This window comes from Zeus faber (assembly GCF_960531495.2).
Source record: "Zeus faber genome assembly, chromosome: 20".
Classification (NCBI taxonomy): Eukaryota; Metazoa; Chordata; class Actinopteri; order Zeiformes; family Zeidae; genus Zeus; species Zeus faber.
In genome coordinates, this window is record NC_137207.1 from 18546582 (window position 1) to 18567014 (window position 20433).

At 45.1% G+C, this 20433-nt stretch overlaps 2 protein-coding genes across 2 annotated transcripts; both read left to right on the forward strand.

The window, feature by feature from the left end:
• Positions 1-6258: 6258 nt before the first annotated feature.
• On the forward strand, positions 6259-7824 carry slc18a3b (solute carrier family 18 member 3b; the record flags this gene model as incomplete). Its single annotated transcript, XM_080021420.1, has 1 exon — positions 6259-7824. One exon carries the CDS (start codon positions 6259-6261, stop codon positions 7822-7824), a length of 1566 nt encoding a protein of 521 aa, XP_079877546.1.
• A 1848-nt stretch (positions 7825-9672) lies between these two features.
• chatb (choline O-acetyltransferase b) lies at positions 9673-19577 on the forward strand (the record flags this gene model as incomplete). The annotated part of the gene is made up of 14 exons (XM_080021257.1): positions 9673-9882; positions 11583-11774; positions 12159-12277; positions 13523-13576; positions 13755-13938; positions 15406-15583; positions 15700-15869; positions 15962-16062; positions 16698-16826; positions 16955-17077; positions 17541-17682; positions 17899-17961; positions 18115-18252; positions 19314-19577. The coding sequence occupies 14 exons, from the start codon at positions 9673-9675 to the stop codon at positions 19575-19577; spliced, it is 2067 nt and encodes a 688-aa protein (XP_079877383.1).
• Positions 19578-20433: the final 856 nt, after the last annotated feature.

Genomic DNA, 20433 nt, shown 5'->3' on the forward strand with positions numbered 1-20433 from the left:
TGCCGACAAAATGTACAAACTAACCGGAGGCATATGAGTCGGTTAAACTTTTATTTACAAAGAAAGTTTGAAGGGATAATGTTCTATGTTTAGGAAAGGACAGGCTTACCAGCTCCAAAAAGCTCCCCGGTCAAACCAGGAAGCAATTATAATCCCTGCTGAGATCAAAGTTAACGTTTAGTTTCTAGTTCATTTTTAAAACGTTGATAGTCCTGCTCAGTATGTTTTAATGTTTTTTTACGATAAATAGAGTACACACAGTAGCTAGAAATACAAATTGAATAAATATTAGTATTCTTATGTAATCCATTACAGGAGACTGAACTTGGATGTGTCTCCACCTTGTGCTTGAGGTATTTTTGCGTCGGTGGCTAAGAACGGCCCGAGCGTAGAAAAGCCCTAATGCCCTGCTGTGTGACGCCCGGATTAGTCACCCCGACTCTGCCTGACTGACTGGATCATGGAGGTTAGCGGGGGAGCTCCTCCCTCCCTCCATCCAAGGCGGGAGGACTCAGAGCCTGGGTTACAAGGTGCAGAGCAAGGCATCTAGACCTGGCGCCTAATTATAGCACAGTGCAACAGAGTCTTGAGTTCCAAAATAAAGACCGCATAGACCGTGGCCTTCCGTTTTGGCTCGCAGGGGACATTAATCACGAAAGAAAATGGCTTCAACATCATCGAACCGCTTGAAAGGGCAAGAATTACGCCGTTCAAGTTTGCGCGATCGGAATTGTGCAATTGTGACAAATATAACCAGATTTTCCTCGAGATTAACGGTAATCGGGATTGAGTGGGAACAGATTTAATTAATCTCCAAAGACGTTGCATATGCAGCCAAATGTTCAGAAAAATATTGGCTCATCTATTGATCCTCTGGTTGCATAATGAATTGATAAAGAATAAAAAGCCCAACATTGTCAGCTAAGTGAAGACACTTTTTTTTTGTTATTGCCAAAAATGCAGTGCATGCACAATAACCATTATTTGTGTCCTGTCCATTACATGCAACTTTTACTTTTGAAATGGGAGTCCAAATCTCCTGTATTGCCCTGCATGTGCAGACAGACTTTATTTTACATCATTAAGCCCCAACCCTGGCCCCCGTCGTCCCTATAGTTGTACCTCCGTATTCACACGAAGACATACTAAAATTAGGACCGCACCAAAGTACTTCCCTGGACGTTCTCCCCTGGGCCACATCTCCCTTGTTGTGTTATTCTGGGACAGACAGTGTGTCCAATCCAGCAGATTAACTCCAACTTCTCAGAACTGTGTGTGTGGACTAGTGTTCCATTTCAGGTGCGGGAGGAGGATGGATGGATAGCTATTATGTGGTGTTACAGCAGCTCACGTCAAAACAATATGCTATAAAATAATAAAAAGGTGTGGATGGATATTCTCGGCAGTATACAGTTAAAATTGCAATATACATTAAACCAAAACATGTACAATAAAAACAAACAAATAAAACAAATAAAAACTAACTAAAATAAACAAACTAGAAAAATGAAGCAATATGCAATTATTTCCAAAAAAATAACAGGAAAAACATGGGTAGCCTACATAAAATAAACCTAAAAATTAACAGTAAACAATTAAGTTTTAGCAATATGCAGTAATCCTAAAACATCACTGCCACTCAGGCAGTTACCCCTGCTCCTGGGCCCAATTAACCCAGGATCCGGGGTTAACTTCCTTTAAGGAAGACGCAAGGCTGCTTAGATCACGTCACCCCTACACCACAATCACAATATAAAATAAAAATAAACCTAAAATAAACAATGAACAACAAAAAAAAAAAGAAATGCATGCATGCGTGTATTGTAACAAGGCGTGCAGCCATACTTTCCCTCAGGGAGACAACGTTTGCAAATGTGTGGTTGCCAGTTCCGAGCAGATGTCAGTAAGAAGGGACATCTGTCCTCCCTGTTCCGCTGCAGCCATCAAGTAAACAACAGCACGTGCACTGGCAGCAGCTTCATCGACCATTTTGGGGCCTTTTGCACAAGTCAAACATTAAAATGAACTTTCAGCATTTCATTTTAGATCTTATTTAATTGTTTTTTTCCTTTCAGAAATGTCATCTTTTGTTTCATGCTAATGGTGGAATGGGGTGCTTCATCTTTAATCCCCCTTTGTAGGTGCCTTACTTTTGTTGTCGAGTCACAATTTGGGAAAACAACAAAACTAAATGTTGACAGAAAATACACAACAATAGACAACATTCTGGGTTATTAAAAAGGTTTCTGTTTTTGTCTGTCAAGTCAAATTGATATTTCTTTCACTCATTCAAAGTAGTTTGCACTTGGTGATTAGTAATCCAGCCACCGGTTTAAATAAAGAAGTGCAACGTTGGATGTTTATTTTCGGTAATTATTTGTTAAATAATATTGTTTGTGTCTGTTCATTTAATCCAAAAATAAATAGGACAAATATGAAACATTAGTCATTTTTAAATAGTGGTTCAGTATAATATGAATTCGATGACACGTGAGATGGAATCCAGAGGACAAAATGTACACACTGGAATGTTTATTATTGTTATTATTATTATTATTATTATTATGATTACCATTATTGCTGTTATTATATTAGCATTTTATTATTATTATTATTATTATTATTATTCATAATGTTGATAATCCACATAGAACTGTCTTTATCCGGACAGTTTCAGTTTCCACAGGTCACTATTACATGATCTGGTCATCTGGTTATTCCAGCATGGCTGTGCAGAGGGACAGAACATTTTAAAAAGGTCCAATTTGCCAAGTGGCCACTTTCATTAATGACACTCGACTGTTTTTTTTTTTGGATTAATTTTTCTAATCCTTCTACGATTAATTTGGCCACTAAAATAACACCGTGTGGCAATATCAATGACAGACGGACGGACGGACAGACAGGTGGCCAGACCTTTCATTTTACAACATCACAACACAAACAATACATTTGTTGTTGTTGTTTTTTTTACGTTTGTTTTAGGCGATGAGGGGAAAATCACAACAAACGGCACATCCAATAATAATCCCCACAACAGTTTGAACACGACCAATGTGCCGTTTTGGTTTTTGGTTTTTTTTCGCGGCTTTAGCGCCATCTCGTGGAGCAGAGGGGAACTGCGTGGCTGCTGCACTTTGCTGCACAATGTGACGTGTCCGTACCGGCCGAAGCATATTAGTTTCGGAGACCTGTTTGACTTTAACTCCACTGCATTTCAATGCAAATATCTGTGATTTTTACCGTCTAACACAGGTCATACAAAGTTATTTTTTTTTTTGTTTCATCTTCAACAGGGTTCATTTATTTAAAAATCAGAGGATCGATCGCTGGATCGATCAAAGTGCCGATGCAGGATTTCTCATCAGCGATTCATAGTCAAATACGATGACACCACCGCTGGAACTATCGTTTGCAAATCGTATTGGGATCTACCATGGTCACAGGTACATTAGATAAATAAACCAGGTGAATAAGCCAAATTGTTACACGGCACTTCGAGGATTATCATCAGTACAAACCTGAGTCTGATAAATGACTTTATTATACCGATCCAAATGGGAGATTTTTTTTCTTACGTATGGAGGAGATATCGTTATCGATATCGTTGAAACTATGCCACAATAAATATTCCTCCATATCTGGTCCTAAAAGAGATATATTGAACACAAATCCAATCCAAGTCCTGTTCCTTGACTGAAAGTGAAGCCTCGGTGGCTCAAGGGGAAAAGTTGCGGGACGAGAACTTCAGCGTGGGAGGACGTCACGGTGTGACGCAACGCCGGCGCGCGTTCGAAAGGGCCCGGGGACCCCTGTTCACGGTGAAGGTGGCCCGGTGGCGTGGCGACGGTGCGACCGCGCACCCGGGAAGGGTGACGCCGGAGGGTCTCCGGGGAGATAGCGGGATACCGCGGCTGAAGTCGTGAGACGCCTCGCAAATGGCCGTTATCGACGGCGCTCGCCGGAGAGACGAGTGAAGGAGCTGGGCTCGGGGAGAGGTTAAGCCCGCAGAGCCGCCAACGACGGACACATGACTTGAGGCACTTGAGGGGTTTGTCGTTGTCGTTGTTCGCGGCGATCCGGCCACCAGCGGGGCAGACCGACCTCTCGCCCGCCCGACATCCGCGGACTCGTTCGGGGTGCACGGTCACCGACGCCAAGGCCTTCGACGGCGGCTTATCTCTTTCTGCCGCCGAGGCTTACTGGGGCTTGGTCGTCTCCTCCAGCCACCAGACGAAAAGGACGGACACATCAGGACTTGGAACCTGCGACAGTGGCCCCGGGGAGGCAGCGTCTGAACCGGCACAGCCGCCGGGCCTCCTTCAGACGCAGCCGTGGTCTCCGGGCGCTGCGACACACACACACACACACACCTTCGGGGTGCTGCCCTTCCGAAGCGCTCTCGGGGTCCCGGCCCCGCCACGGCGACGTGTCCCTTTTGCGCCGGGGAGACGTGGCGACTGAGGTTGTCTCCTCCAGGTCGTGTGGTTTTGCCAGGCACGGCGGCGACTTGGGTGGCGCCGTGCGTACTGGGACCTGTGACAGCAGCTCCGACAGGCGGCGTCCGAACCGTCACACCGCTAGAGCTTATTCCGTGTCAGGGTGCTGGCGCTGAATTACTTCATTTCAAGTTTCGCGCAACCTTGAACAAAAAGTCCTACGTTCTGTTTTGGAATTATATAATTCTGAGGCGAAATAAAAAAAAAATAGCGTTTCAATGTTTTTACTATTAAAATTAATCCGTGTAGCGAGTGCAGGCAGGAGCCATACAGTTCCTAACAAAAGGGTTGATAATAAATAATAATAATAATAAATAATAAACAAATAGATAAATAATCTGCGCCTGGCGGTTCGGGTGTCATTGCCCCTGTTTGGGACTGGAATATCTCCTTAGGTTCTGATTGGTCTGATTGGTGCTATTTTTGTATTCGTGAATACTGAATTATTAAAGTAGAAACGCGTGTTGATGGAGGCTGTGTGTACTGGTGGAGTTTTAACACAAGGTGTCAGCAGCGCATCGCGAGGGCAGGAGGCACTCCAGCTGTTAATGCTGGGACGAGCTGCGACGGTAGACGCGTTCGTTCCACACGCGTTACGCTGCGTTATTGTTAATTATTCCCCCTTTGTTCTACTTTTAACACGTGTGGTGAATACGGAAGGGGTTAAGATCATTAAAAGGGGAAACGCTGTAACGTGTAGGGGTGGAAAATGAGGGTATCCTTGTTTGCCAACTTGATTCGGGGCAGGTCTTTAAGGCCTCTTTAGTGGTCAACACTGTCCAAAATCGAATGAGATCATAAGCTATATATTTTCTAGAATTTCTGGAATGAATAAAACTCTGGTGTTTTGTATCAAAATGTTTCATGAATACTTAATAAAGGCAATAATAACAATACGAATTGTCATCGTTATTATTATTATTATTTAATGCTATTAATACTTATTTATTATCCATATTATGTATCAATAAAAGTACAGCTTATCTTGCAGATAGGTTATCGTAAAAGTAAAAAGTAATTATTTTATATATATATATACATTATTTTTTTTTTTTAACATTATTATCCGCTTTCCTTTTTTTACTTGTTTTCTCCCGTTATTCGTAAACCATGGAACCCGTGGCTGCGAGTGTGTCATCCCCAAACTGAAGGCAACACTGAACTTAGGAGGAGGGTTGGTTTTTCCTGGCTCCTTCTTATTGGTCAAGGTGATTGGTCTGTTTGGAGATGTGCGTGCAGGACGCAAGTGGGAAAGGACCCACTTGGAGACCCACTCTGCTGGTGCGTCACAGCCGTGCGGTGAAAAGAGCGAAAAACAACAGTAAAGTATCGACAAACCTGTTTTTTTTTTTTTTTGTTTTGTTGTTTTTTAATGCGTACCAATGGCCACGAAGCCACCACCGGGTCCAACGCGCTACAGGTGACATTGGAGAGATGCGCACTGGGATCGTAGGCGTTTTACGCGACCAAAGTGTTGCGCACAAGTGACCAAACCGCTCTAAACAAACTTAACGATGGGTGATTAGGTGCACGATCTGTGGAGACGCTGCGAGACTCAACACCACGTCACGTCTTTTATTGGAGACCACCGAAACCCCACCGAACGGAGGATGAAACGCGAAGCTGAGCCCAAGGAAAGCCGCCGAACCGCTGCGCCTTTTACGCGCCGCTGACAGTTCCGCGTGGCGAAGAGAAAGGGAAAAAGCACAGACAGACCCCGTTTCACACCGAAAAAACACTGAAAGAAAGCACACGCACCATGGGTGTCGGGGGATCTTCGGGGTTCGCACAATCGGCCGCAGTTAAACTGTCCGAGATAGGAGAGAGAACCAAGCAGCTTGGCACCGCCATGAAGGATCCGCACCAGCAGAGACGGATTATTTTGGTGATCGTTTGCGTGGCTCTGCTGCTGGACAACATGCTCTACATGGTGATCGTGCCAATCATCCCAGACTACCTGGCTGATCTGGAGAGCGAGCAGGCAGAGCACGTCCACCTAGTCATACACCCCAATTCCTCCACCAACAGCACGAATCAAGCCAAGAGCAACAAGGACAATTTAGACGTCCAGATAGGAGTACTTTTTGCATCCAAAGCGATTTTGCAGCTCATAGTCAACCCCCTGTCGGGGACCTTCATAGACCGCGTGGGATATGACATCCCTCTGTTAATTGGACTGACCGTGATGTTCGTGTCCACCTGCATATTTGCGTTCGCGGAGAATTACGCGACGCTCTTCGTGGCCAGGAGCTTGCAGGGTCTGGGCTCCGCTTTCGCGGACACGTCGGGACTCGCGATGATCGCGGACAAATACACCGAGGAGACAGAGCGCACCAAAGCCCTGGGCATAGCACTGGCCTTCATTTCCTTCGGCAGTCTGGTGGCTCCTCCGTTTGGGGGAATTCTCTACGAGTTTGCGGGTAAGAGGGTCCCGTTCATCGTCCTGGCCACCGTTTGCCTCGCGGACGGGTTCCTGCTCCTCACCGTGATCAAGCCTTTCTCCAGCAGGACTAGAGAGAACATGCCGGTGGGAACCCCCATCTACAGACTCATGATTGACCCGTACATTGTCGTGGTGGCCGGGGCGCTGACGGTGTGCAACATCCCCTTGGCCTTTTTGGAACCGACCATCGCCAACTGGATGGAGTCCACCATGCACTCCACCAAGTGGGAGATGGGTCTGACCTGGCTTCCAGCCTTCTTCCCACACGTTCTGGGCGTGTACATCACGGTCAAACTGGCCGCCAAGAATCCCAATCTGCAGTGGTTCTACGGGGCACTGGGTATGGTCATAATCGGGGCAAGTTCGTGCACAGTCCCAGCATGCAAAACATTCGGTCAGCTGATTGCCCCTCTGTGCGGTATTTGCTTTGGCATCGCCCTGGTGGACACTGCCCTTTTACCGACGCTTGCCTTTTTGGTTGACGTGCGCCACACCTCCGTGTACGGCAGTGTCTATGCCATCGCGGATATTTCATATTCCGTGGCATACGCCATGGGTCCCATCGTAGCCGGCCAGATCGTGCACAATCTGGGTTTCGTGCAGCTCAACCTGGGCATGGGCCTAGTCAACGTCCTTTACGCACCGACGCTGCTGCTGCTGCGCAACGTGTGCCAAATGAAACCGTCCTACTCCGAAAGGGATAACTTGTTAGAGGAAGCACCACAGGGTCTTTACGACACCATTAAGATGGAGGAGAGGAAGGGTAAAAAGAAGGGCTACAGCACAGCTGGAAATTGTCTTTCCGTGGACGAAAATGGCTTTGACCCCTTCAGAGGGCAGCGGTCTCTTTCGGAGGAATCCTCCGGTCCCGAGTTCACCTAGTCAGGCAAAGCTCTGGTAGTGGAGTTGAAGAGGGCCGGGGGCTAGAATACACAATTCAAATATAGGGCTGGGCGATACTGACAACGTCAAACATCAGGATATCTTTTGATCGATGCCGCGATCGACATTATCGATATTTTGACGACATTTCGAAGGATGGTGTTTTCCCAAGAAATTGACGCACAATAAATATTTGAGAAACAATCATTAGTGATGTGGATATTGTGATGAAGCGGGAAGGGGTATTGATTAGAAGAGGTCAATTCAAAATCCCAGACGACATCTAATCTCATATCGCGATATCGATATTATATCATATATCGCCCAGCCTCCATTTCAACTATTATATACGTACTGATGTGCAATATAAAAACACCCAATCACCAAATCGCGATTGTGTGATCCGTTTCCAAAGTTTATTTTGAGTGTAATTTTAAGATGTCCATCTGTAACGTTTGCCATGGACGCATAATTGGAGTTGATTACGTGAGAGACCTTTCAGCTACTGTCGAATATGTATATCATACAAGGTTATAATGAACATATAAATAGGGGACCAACTCTTAGCAGCACATTTTCCCACAAAAATAGCCAAAAAATATATTTTTAGTCTTTGATGAAACTTTTTTTTACTCCATATATCAGAGAACTATACTTTTGCGTTTGTTTAGAAAACGTGTGATTTTCTTTAGTTTTGTAACAGGACGGCCTGTCTGTTGTTTTATTTCACAGGTCTGAAATGAAGTGTATCATAAGAAATGCATTTTGTACATATGTGAATAAGCACATTGTAAATTGTTATGTGTGATAAATGTGGAATGTGGACCTAAGCATATTTGTACGTGAGTGCGTAATTGTTGTTTTTTTCTGTGCGTGTGTGTGCGTGTGTGAGTGTGCGCGTGCGCGGTTTCTTGTCAAACTGTATTCTAATAAATAATAAGTAAATAAAGAAATGAACAATAACCCAAAAGCGTCCGTGTCAATTTGTTAGGCTCGTTGTGGCATTAAGAATCCTCTATTTGGATCTGCATGCGTGCGTGCGCCCCCGAGCGTGTGTGAACTACGTATGATTTGATTTTCATTTATATTGCAGATAAATTCAACTTAATTTATACTTTCCATAAATCATACGTAAATAACTTAGCTCTTGTGCTGTTTGGGTTAAAATATTGCGATTTATATGTTCTCTGAAGACCAGTATTAATAGTAGTATAACGGCATAAATATGAATATGCAAAAGCACACTTCTGTGTCTTGATATATAATGATATATTAACTACACTATTTTGGTAACTAAAAGTTACCAGAGATGCATGAAAATGATATTTTTCCTTTGGTTGTAAATGATATACATTCAATATATTTAAGCACATCTTAAGTACAACTCAAATGGTTTGAATTGAAACCAACCTTTGCATATTAATTATGAACACCTACAAATTACACTGACCTATACTCTCTCTCTCAGGGTTTGCACTCAAACAGATGAATATTACAGCACACTCCCTCCAAACTGAACGACAGAACTAAAACCCAAAGTAAGGGGGGGAAGCTGTGATGTTGTAACCGACGAAGCACCCTAAAAAAAACCAACCTCCGATCAGAAGTGAATGGGGCCATTGCAGAGGAGTCGAAAAGAGGTTGAACAACCTTAGCCTCCCCCCCCCCCCCCCCCTCTTTCTGAGGCAAGGCATGGAAGACACTTGACCTCTGAACCCAAACCGGCGGAATCGCCAACCTGCCTCCATCCTGCACCATCCAGTGGAGGAGCCATAAAAAAAAAAACGACACGTTCTCCTCCAGTGAGGAATCACGCTGTCAAATTATATGTTCCGCGCATGGATTCCGATGGGAGGAGTCACTTGCCTCGAGGGGAAGGTGGACGCCAAACACCTTCAGTCGCTCGTCCCGGGCGCGGGGCTTTACGGCGAGGCGCGCGTCCGCGGGTGCGGGAGCGGCGTTCACGCGGTGGGGACCGCAGCGCACGCCGCGCACGATGGCATCCCGCACTTGTTTGACTACTTGAAGAGGAGCGGCACCCGCCAGGCCCGGCGAGAGGTAAGAGGGGGTTGGAATTCTTTTTAGAAGCCACTTTCCTGCGGGAATCGTCAAACAGAAATGTGCAGAAGATAAATTGAAGAGTGAAATGTACTTTTCTTTTAATATATATATATATTTGTTTCAATTAGTATTTATTTCTAACATTTTTTTTTTTTTTTTTTTTTAACTCACCGTTTCCCTTTGTACCGACTCTCCGGGTTCTCCGATCACTTTCCCCCCCCTGAGTGGATTTGACTGACGGACAGGAAGGATGCCCGTCTCAGAGAGAGAGCCACCGCAGGGAGCAGAAAGCCAAGTAAGAAATTAATAACTCATTTTACAGGGCGTGGACATGAATTGCACTTAAATTACACGATTTTCAAAAAGCAACGGAAAAATATTGAAATTGGATATATTTGATATTTATTTCCTATATTTTTCATTCTATTGTCTATTGTCTAAATGTCAAGCATGCAGCACTGCACGCAACTCAGTCTTTCCTTTTTCCTTTCTTTATTGGTGGTAATATTATCTCCGGTACTTTGTTATAAAGTACACCTGTTGGCAGCTTTTATTTCATATTTATATCCCCAACAGTCAAATTTTACAAACGGAATATCCAATTAAATTCCCTTTCGTGTAGTTGAAAAGTCTCGCTGCGCCGCTCTCCATGGTGCTGAAGTTCAGGGTACCACGCTTTGCAGCTCTCTGACCGGCCGCTAGGGGCGCGTCCTAAAGGGCTGTTTATCAGTCATCTAATCAAGTTACAGGGGAAATTCAGGTATTTCTGAAGCAGAAGTTGGCAGAACAGTGCAAGTCTAAAAAGGAGATACAAATAAAATCAAATTACATATAATAAATGTACACATATAAGAGGTTATAGGTTATTGGTTAGTTATAATTTACCAAGTCTATCTGTGCTTATTTTGATTGCATTTGACATTTGACTCACCCTTGTAATCAGTCTTGTTCTTACTTGCTTTGATTGGAAATTAAAAGATAATAAATAAATAAACGCCTGATTAGTTTTTATCCAAGGAAATAATTTATCTATAAAATGCTGGTCCATAAACCAAATTCAATTTGGTTTAAATTTGCATTTTTGCAGACAAAAAAAAAAAAAAAGAATTAAGAAATCCCTTTCGAGTCCCAATCCTCTTTGCATGTTATTACTCATATGTATCTTGGAGCCATTTAAATGAATTATTAACTATGGTTCTAATAATATGAACATGAAAGAGAGAAAATGTGTGTGTGTGTGTGTGTTGGGGGGGGGGGGTATTCCCTTAGGCTCTTTAACTAATTAATTATTGTCAAACAAGAAACTAAAACACTCATTGTGTCCTTTTATGACACCTTACAGGGCTCGGGAAGTTTGACGCTTGCTATGGGTTGCTATGGACTACGGTCGCCATTTTTGGAGAATCACCTCCATTCAATTGCATAGAGAAATAGAAAAAATTAACAAAATTTACAAAAGTAGAAAAAAAGAAGGGAGAAAAAGAAGGGTTGAGGGTTTACACAAAATGGTTGCAAGATTTTCTGTGGCAGTTTTTCACCTAGTAAGACTTCCAAGCCGTCCTTTAACTCAAAAATGACGACCGTATTCGCAGTCAGTGCGAGTGATCCCCCAAATAGGGCGGCTTGCTCCAGCAAAGTCAACGTCAGCTTCCCAAGCTTGATTTTGCATTCATAGCAGTCTGCATTGTTTTTACCAGGCCTTGCCCAAGGTCCCCGTGCCGCCTCTGAAGCAGACTCTCGACATGTACCTCAAGTGTGTGCAACACCTGGTTGGACAGGAGCAGTTTAAGAAAACAAAAGCCATTGTGGAGAAATTTGGGGCCCCTGGAGGCGTCGGCGAGGCCCTCCAGAAGAAGCTCCTGGAGAGGAGAGACAAGACCAGCAACTGGGTAATTTATAAAGACAATTCCCTCTGGGACTCGATCGAAAGAGTTTGTTATCAAAGTAACACACGGCAATTTTACAGATTGAGGGTGAAGAAAATACTCATGTTTCCATTTGTCTTCGCTGGTCACGATCTATCACCAAACGCTTGTCGTTATCAGTCCCTTCGCTGTTGTTGCAGCGTAGCAACATCTATCACACTCCCACTCTGACAACAGCTTGCACCCACACTCCTCTTCGTCCCACAGTAAGACACTGTAATGGCTTTTCACCCCATTGCCCACGAGTCTCCACTCTGAAAAGTTAGTCCCAAAGTCGAGTCCCAAAGGGTCAAACCAGGTGCTCGACGTCTTTTCATCTCAAGAATACGCATGTACGTCATCCCTCAGGTCTACGACTACTGGCTGGAGGACATGTACCTGAACAACAGGCTGGCTCTGCCTGTCAACTCCAACCCCGTCATGGTCTTCCCCAAACAAGCGTTCCGAGACCGCGACGACGCTCTCAGGTGGGGTTTGAGTTCTGATATTGGTTTCCTCTGCTACATCACTTGTGGTGGGAAAGTGTGGAGCCTTTTAATCGCCTCATATTACGGGATGTTCCCAGAGGTTGGAGAATTCCAGGTTCAGAAAGTAAAACTCCACTCTGGGATTTCGAGTCAGCGGTGTTGGATGTTGATTTAGCATCAACCCGAAGAGTCCGACTAGTGAATGGAAGCAGCTGGATCAGTGCGAGGGCTGGAGCAACAACGTGGAAAACTGGGTTTTTACTTTCCGAACCTGGAATTTTCCACCTCTAGTAAATACATTTGATCAGAATGCAATCACTTCCATCATTATCGACTAATCGTTTACAATTCTTGGAACTTGAAAGGACCTCTTGTAAACGAGGCACATGAGGCCTGTTCGGCTTACCACCGGGCTACCGTACGTTTGTTTCCACACACACACACACACACACACACACACACACACACACACAACCACACAAAACACACCCGTCCAACGTTAAAGATGGTGACGTAAAAGACCAGAGTACGACTCTGTACTATATTTCCCTGTATATTCTGTCACCACTGTGAAGCGTCAAGCTGTTTCTGAGATCAGAACGGCAGATGTGCAGGGTTTCATCGATGACTTCAAACGTCACGTCCTCCTTCCGTTATTAAATGATCTGCGGCTCAGCAGACATCACACCAGTCGGGCCAGCGCCGTAAGTCACCATTAGCTTTTGTCAGTTCGCCGAGCGCTAAGTGAATGTTTCCAGAGCACAACGGGCAGCTGGTAATATACTGACAGAGCGACTTATTAGATTGGGAGTGACAGGGCCAAGCTCTCCGCAGAGACCGCTGGTCGGGCAGCGTTTAGGGGCGTGGCGCGCTGGGACGCCTCCTCTCTATTGATCTGGTCCGGAGCATAATAGCACAGAGACAAATGACACAGAGCACAAGAGCTGACGGGGCTCTGCCTTTTCCTGATCTGCCTGCGCACACGCGTCCAAACGCACCCGCACACTCAAACACACAAACGCGCGCACACACACACAATCCCTGTGATTTACTCCAATTTGATTACCGCTGCTCCATTGAAAGATAAGAGCTTATGCAATCACATCCAGAAGCAGTAGAAAAGTGCTTGGAGGTTCATGCTCAAACCATTCAATACCAAGGGTTATACGATTTAGACTTAGGCACACTGTGTGTTCTACACTTCAACATATGCCTTAATTTCTAAATATGACTTTTTTATTATAGATTTGCTGCCCACCTCATCACAGGAGTATTGGAATATAAGGCTCTCATTGATGCGTAAGTCAACGGGCCATTTCCTGAACCTGGCTCTCCTCCGCCACAGTATTTTTATTTTTTGCACATGGACCCTTCAGCCCCGTTTTCAAAGCGATTGTTGTCACAATTGGTGTCAAAAAATCTAGGGCTGAGCGAGGAGCCCTCAGATCACGTGTCATGGTGTCTCCCGGGCTCTCAGACAGGCGCTGCCGGTGGATTACGCCCGGGGGCAGCTGGCCGGGACGCCGCTGTGCATGCAGCAGTACCGGCGCCTCTTCAGCTCCTACCGGCAGCCGGGCCTCAAGAGGGACACGCTGAAGGTCCAGACGAGCCACAGTTCCTCCTCCGAGCCGCAGCACGTCATCGTGGCGTGCAAGAACCAGGTCAGGACCGGGGGACGAGCTTCTCCCAAAGCGGGGACGCTCTACACCAAGCAGAGGATTCCAGGGCATGTGGCTCCAAAAACACAAGGGCTAAAGGAATAGAATAGAATGGGATAATTGACAATCAAATTCAGTACCTTGCTTTAAACATTTATTGAATAACACCCTTATCCCCTTTACGTGCTTCAGAAACGTGGTTTTGTTGTTATGATCGTGGATTTTCACCTTGCGCTCAGAAGCCTATTTTAAAATCGCTTTAAAAATCGATTTAATCAGAGTTAATTTGAGGGTTTGACCCTCGCATTGAAGAAGTAACTATATTGTATGACTGTTTAAGAAAAAAAGAGAGACTATTTACCTAACTATTGGAATGCTCTTCGAGACTCAGTGCCTTTCCAAAGATGAGAGACAGCAGGAAGTGATGCTGCGTTCCAGGGGAACTCGGAAAAAACGTAATTTGTGTCGGTAGGAAGTGGTTATGCGTTCCACGGGAACTTGGAAAACTGTAATTTGTGTGGTTAGTCTCCAGATCTGTTATCTTGGTAACACCAACATGTGAGCAAGCCAATCAACATTTCTTACTGCCGCCCCCCCCCCCGAAATCAGAGCTGTCTTTAACCGGACCTGGATTGCCATTGAGCATTTCATGTAAGTGTTTTTTCCAAGGTCACCTCTCTGTAGGACAATGGATTCATATCCTCAAAAAATTGTCCGGGACCAAAGGAAGGGGATTAGAGTGCTTCCCTATGACCAGGGCCAGATCTAATGGTTGAATTGTAGAAGGCAGATATTTTATCCTCGTCTTCCCCCAAACCACCACATTTCTATAACAACTACATTATAAGCACCATATATCTATATGATAATTAATTATGTTATGTATGTATGTATTATGTAAATGAATTCGATATATCAGGGTTTTTTTTTCTTTATTGTCAGGCACATTTTAATACATTGTGTATTCTTTGAAAAATGAAAAATTCCATTGATTAAAAAAAAATAATTGTATATTAGTTCAAGTTTAAGCTGCCTGGTTTGCCTATGGTTCTGCTTATGAACCCACTGCTTATTTCCCTGGTGATTACATTCAAGAAAATCTGTTACTGTTATAACTCCACCTCATATTATATTATATTGTCATATTATGACAAGAGCAGTTGGACTGAGGTTCCCGGTCGATCCTTCCTCAACCCAAAGAGCCCTAAAACGTGGTCGAAGTGAAGCCACAGGAATCACAACTCGTCGGCAACTCTGTCCTCAAGATCCTCATTTGGACGCAAATTAAATTGGTTGCAATCACAGAGCAGCGTGGTCACAGTTAGCCACAAGCATGCATCTGTGTTAAATATCAGACCGCTTTTATTTTGAGCATGACCCTGATCCCTTGACAGGCACCATACCATCATAAATTCATTTACATGTTCATTAACATCTCTCTACAATCGTGTTGTCTCTTCCTTGGACTAGTTGTACGTGTTGGACGTGGTCGCTAACAAGAAAAATCTCAACGAGTTAGACATCCTGTCGCAGCTTGAGAAAATCGCTAAGATGGCGGAGAATATGGAGGAGCGGCTCCCGCCGTTCGGCCTCCTGACCTCGGATGGCCGAACGGAATGGGCACAGGCCAGAGACGCGCTCGCCAAAGGTCCCGCCCCCTCCAACACATCCGCACAGCTTCAGTTGATACTTTTTGAGATACCCGTCTCAGGATGAAACCTGAGAGATGACTCGTCTGGAAACTCTTCTCCTAATCTCCCCCAGATCAGACCAACAGAGAGTCCCTGGCCCTGATCGAGAGCTGTGTGTGTGTGGTGTGTCTGGACGAGCCCGGTGGGCTGGAACCCACCGACACCCAGCGGGCTCTGTTGATGCTGCACGGCGGCGGCCACGAGAAGAACGGGGCGAACCGCTGGTACGACAAACCGATGCAGGTAGGGACCGTGATCCGCCCAGAGCGGAACCGACTGCCACGACAACCAAACAGTGTTGAATCTGATCCGCTTACTCATCGCCACGCTTTCAGATTGTCGTAGGAATGGACGGAGTGTGTGGCGTTGTGTGCGAACATTCTGCCTTCGAGGGGATAGTTATGGTGCAGTGCTCCGAATACCTGCTGAAATATGTGTAAGTTTGGTTCCCAATTCAAAGTTCTATGTGTCAATGTTTAGCATGTGAGCTCTTAAATGCTCCCTCTTCGGGGCCAATTCTCTACAGTGCAGATACATAAAGGAACAAAAGATGTTGAAGTGACAGGTGAAATTTACTCAAATTAAGAAATGAATAGATGGATAAATAGATGGATAGATAGATGTTTCATTCATCCCTTGGGGGAAAATTGCAGCGTTACAGAGGCTCACATCAAAACAATAGGCAAAGTAATTAAAAATAGGAATAAAAAAATCTATATAACAATAAAGTTGTGAGGATCAAAAATAGGGGGAAATTGCCAATATACAATAAAACAAAAAAAACAAAACTGAACAATACACCTAAAGATAACGGACATTTAGAAGAAAAATGACAAAGTTGATCACATTTGGGGTGAAAAAGTGAGCAGAGTGAACTGAAGTCAAGCAGAGATGTAATAAATTAAAAGTGCATTCCAGGCCTTGGCCCCAGAGGAAAGACAACTTACCCAGTCAAGCGATGCGGTCTTAGAGGCCCCGGTGTCGAATTCGCACAACAGTATATGAGACATTCTGTGCTATTCTGTCAGTGGCTGGAAAAGGTCGAGAGCAGGTTTTTGTTCCTCTGATCAGGACGAGGAGCCCATCCCAGCTGGGGAGGTCGTCCAGCGTCACAGATCTGTCTCCTCCACGGAGGCTGCTGTGGAGATGCAGCCCCCACATCCAGGCTCTGCTCGCAGCCTCGACAGAGAGGCTGCAGAGGCAAGGCGCACACGCACACGCACACACACATCAAGATATGAAAAACAATCTCAATATCTAATATATAGTCATTAGACAAAAATCCCCCCAAAAAATTGTTTTTAAGTCGTCTATGCTTCCTCCTCTAGGCTCGTCAGTAATCTTGACATGGACGTCCACAAGTTCACAGCGTATGGGAAAGAGTTCATCAAAAAGCAGAAAATGAGCCCGGACGCGTACATCCAAGTGGCATTACAGCTTGCGTTCTACAGGTAAATGTTAAAAAACCCAAAGCGCTTCAGCGTGTCCTCTGCTGCATATGGGTAAATGAAATGACGCTCTTTTTTTTCTTTTGTGTCCAAATCATCATCATTTATCATTAAAAATAAACTAGATATGAAGACACCTGTAAAATATAAAAAAAAATCTCTTCAAAGTACGTCAATTTGAAACCTCCAATATTTTTTTAAGTTTATTAATTTTGGGAGTTTTGTGGCTTAAAAGTCACGTTTCAGACAAATGATGTCAAAAAACGTTCAACTTAATAGACAAATGTGAATAAACAAAGTACGTTTTCTTGATTGCATGCATGTCAATTTCGTTTTGTTTTTTTTGTTTTTTTTAACTCTCCTTTAAAAGCCTCACTGAAGCTCTAAACGAGCCACAGTGACTGGGTGGGTGTTTACCTGAGCAGGTGAGCGCCCTGTGCTGATCCGCTGTGCTGTGTGCGCTCAGGTGCAACAGGAAGCTCGTGTCCACGTACGAGAGCGCCTCCATCCGCCGCTTCCAGGACGGCCGCGTGGACAACATCCGCTCAGCGACGCCCGAGGCCCTGGCCTTCGTGAGGTCGGTGACGGAGGAGAGGGCCGCGCTCACCGTGAGTCATTTTTCTCACTTTGGGGACAATTAACGCTCGCGACGCCAGGCGATACACCACACCGCGCACGCTTGAGCGAAAGCAGGTGCCATACGGCGCCTCTGGCAAAAACCCCGAATCCCTCTTCCCCATGGCAGGTGATCTCTCCGGAATGCTCGAAATGTGGTGGCTCGATTTGTCCATATATGCCTTCTGTTTTTTTGTTTTCTTTGACAGGATCCAGAAAAAATGAAAAGTTTGCGCGATGCGATCAACGCCCAGACTAATTACACCATCGCAGTAAGTATTGCACGATCGGAAACGACTCATTAAACTACCCCCGGGATAGTGTCATGGTTGACTGGAAAAAAAAAAAAAATCGCCACAATACCATCCCAGATCTTTTCCCCTCTCTCACCGTTGTGGTTCTTTTTGGGGGTTTATCCGTTCAAGGCGATCACAGGGATGGCGATAGACAATCATCTCCTCGGGCTTCGGAGCGTTGCGAAGGAGCTCAGCTTGGAGAACCCGGAGATCTTCTCAGATGAGACGTTCCTCGCCAGCAACCAGTTCATCCTTTCCACCAGCCAGGTCAGAGGCGTGGTCATCTGAAATGATTAGGTCGTGGAGTTAATTGGGATTCCATACGGAGGTCATCGAGGCCATGTCTAATGGCGAGTCAAATAAAATACATTGCATGTTTGAAGCGATATATGGTCACGTCGACCACAAGTCAATGCAACAATAATGAATAATTAACAAGAGAGAACGTTAGTTAATTGGTAATATTTGCATATTCAGAGAAAGTTCCCTAGGACAAGAAAAAGAGTTCAAACAGTTTGCTTGTATTGATCGGTTATACCTACTGTATATATACGGTACGCTGCATATATATTCCCAGTGTGTCTCTGGGTGTGTGGACATTATGGGTCATGGTTTGCAGTGTGCTCCGCTACCCACCCGCCAGTTCTCCCAAAGGAAAATCACAATGGGTCTAAAGAGGAGGCCCCTAGAGGAGACCAAAACGAATACAGAGTGGAACGGCACAAATACCTGGTTCCTTTGAACTTTGGAGCCCAATGCGACTCATACCTCGGTTCCTTGAGTCAGTACAAACCTTCACTTTAACACAAGGGGTTGGGAGCCGCTTTCCTGTTTGGGGCCAGATTGCTAACTGTATGTATGATAAGGGTCCGTGGGTCGTTTTTATTTTCCAAGGCATGATTCATCATTTTGTTTGACAAATTGTTGTTAAATAAGGTATGGCCGACTCACTTTTTCAAAATGGAGGAAAAAAATATATAACGGCTATATCGGGTCTACAAGAAATCCCTCAGTAACATCTGGACGATTAGGCTGGTGAGGGTGATATGGCAGAGGAGCAAAATCATTGGAAGACAGGGGAAGAATCATTAAGAATCTTTATGAGGATCACATCTAAAAACCCTCCAGACGGGTGATGGACTCAAACTGTAAAATAAACTGAATAATGATCAGCGGGAAAAAAAAAGGTCAGAGAGAGAGAGAGAGAGACTGGAACCGGAGGAATCAAACCCAGTTCCTTTGGGCTCCGGATTTGGGAACCGCCCGCTTCGGCGCCCTATCCTCGGGTGAAGCACTCCAACGCCCCCAACCCTCTCTTTTCCTTCCAGGTCCCCACCACGGTGGAGATGTTCTGCTGCTACGGCCCCGTGGTGCCCAACGGCTACGGCGCCTGCTACAACCCGCAGGCGGACCACATCGTCTTCTGCGTGTCCAGCTTCCGCCAGAGCAGCGACACCAGCTCGGCCGTGTTGGTCGGAGCGCTTGAGGAGAGTCTGCTGGAGATCAGGGACCTGTGCGGCAGGAGCCAGGCGTGCGAGAAGACGGCCGGCGGCAGCCAGGGCGGAGGGCAGCCCCAGAAAGCAGGGAAATAAGCCATTCCGAGAGAGCAGAGTAGACCTCTCGGTGATATCATCTTATCTCGTGGTGATCTCTGTGTTTCTTTTCTTGTGCAATCATATAATTCTACAAAGAAAAGCAAAGCCTTAAAATTCATGTAACTTCTATGTAGCTCAATCGTAGAGTAGCACTGTTAATCAGCCCACAATATACAGTAGGCCTATATATATATATATATATATATACATATATATATAGATGGATGGATGGATGGATGGATGGAGGGTTAGATGCTTTCAGATCTATATAGACGTCAGAATGATGGCTGGCTGACTGGGAGTAACGTTGGTCCGCTGCCACTAGGAAACTGAAGCCATGCCTGCTGTTCAGCACTGATCCAGATATGAAGGAGAACTTCCTCCCTCTGAGGAGCGACTCAGCCCGAGTATCTCAGTGTGCAGCGCGTATCCCACATAGAGGATCTTAGTGTACTAGACATGCGAGGAAGAAGTTCAATAGCTGCTATGTGTCTGCATATTTATCGTGTTAGGTTTATTACTATGCGTGTCTGGTGTACGTGAAATCATGGTGTACAGGTCGTGTCGTAGGACTGTTTTATCCGGTGTACTAGTGTGGACTGATCTGTGGGTTTTTTTCTGGATCATTTGGTGGAGAGATTGGCTATTTTTCAACCCAGGACTTTATTTAAATGTCGGTTCCCATCATTTATAGCTGAACAACCTCGTTGAACACTTTGAGAAACTTACCACTCCTTTCCAGCTTACCGGCTTCTCAGTGTGCTTCAACGCAGTACATCCAAAACATCACGTTGTAGGTACAGCAGGTTGCCAATAGGAAACGACGCAACTTCCTGTTTTTAGTCTCTTACTT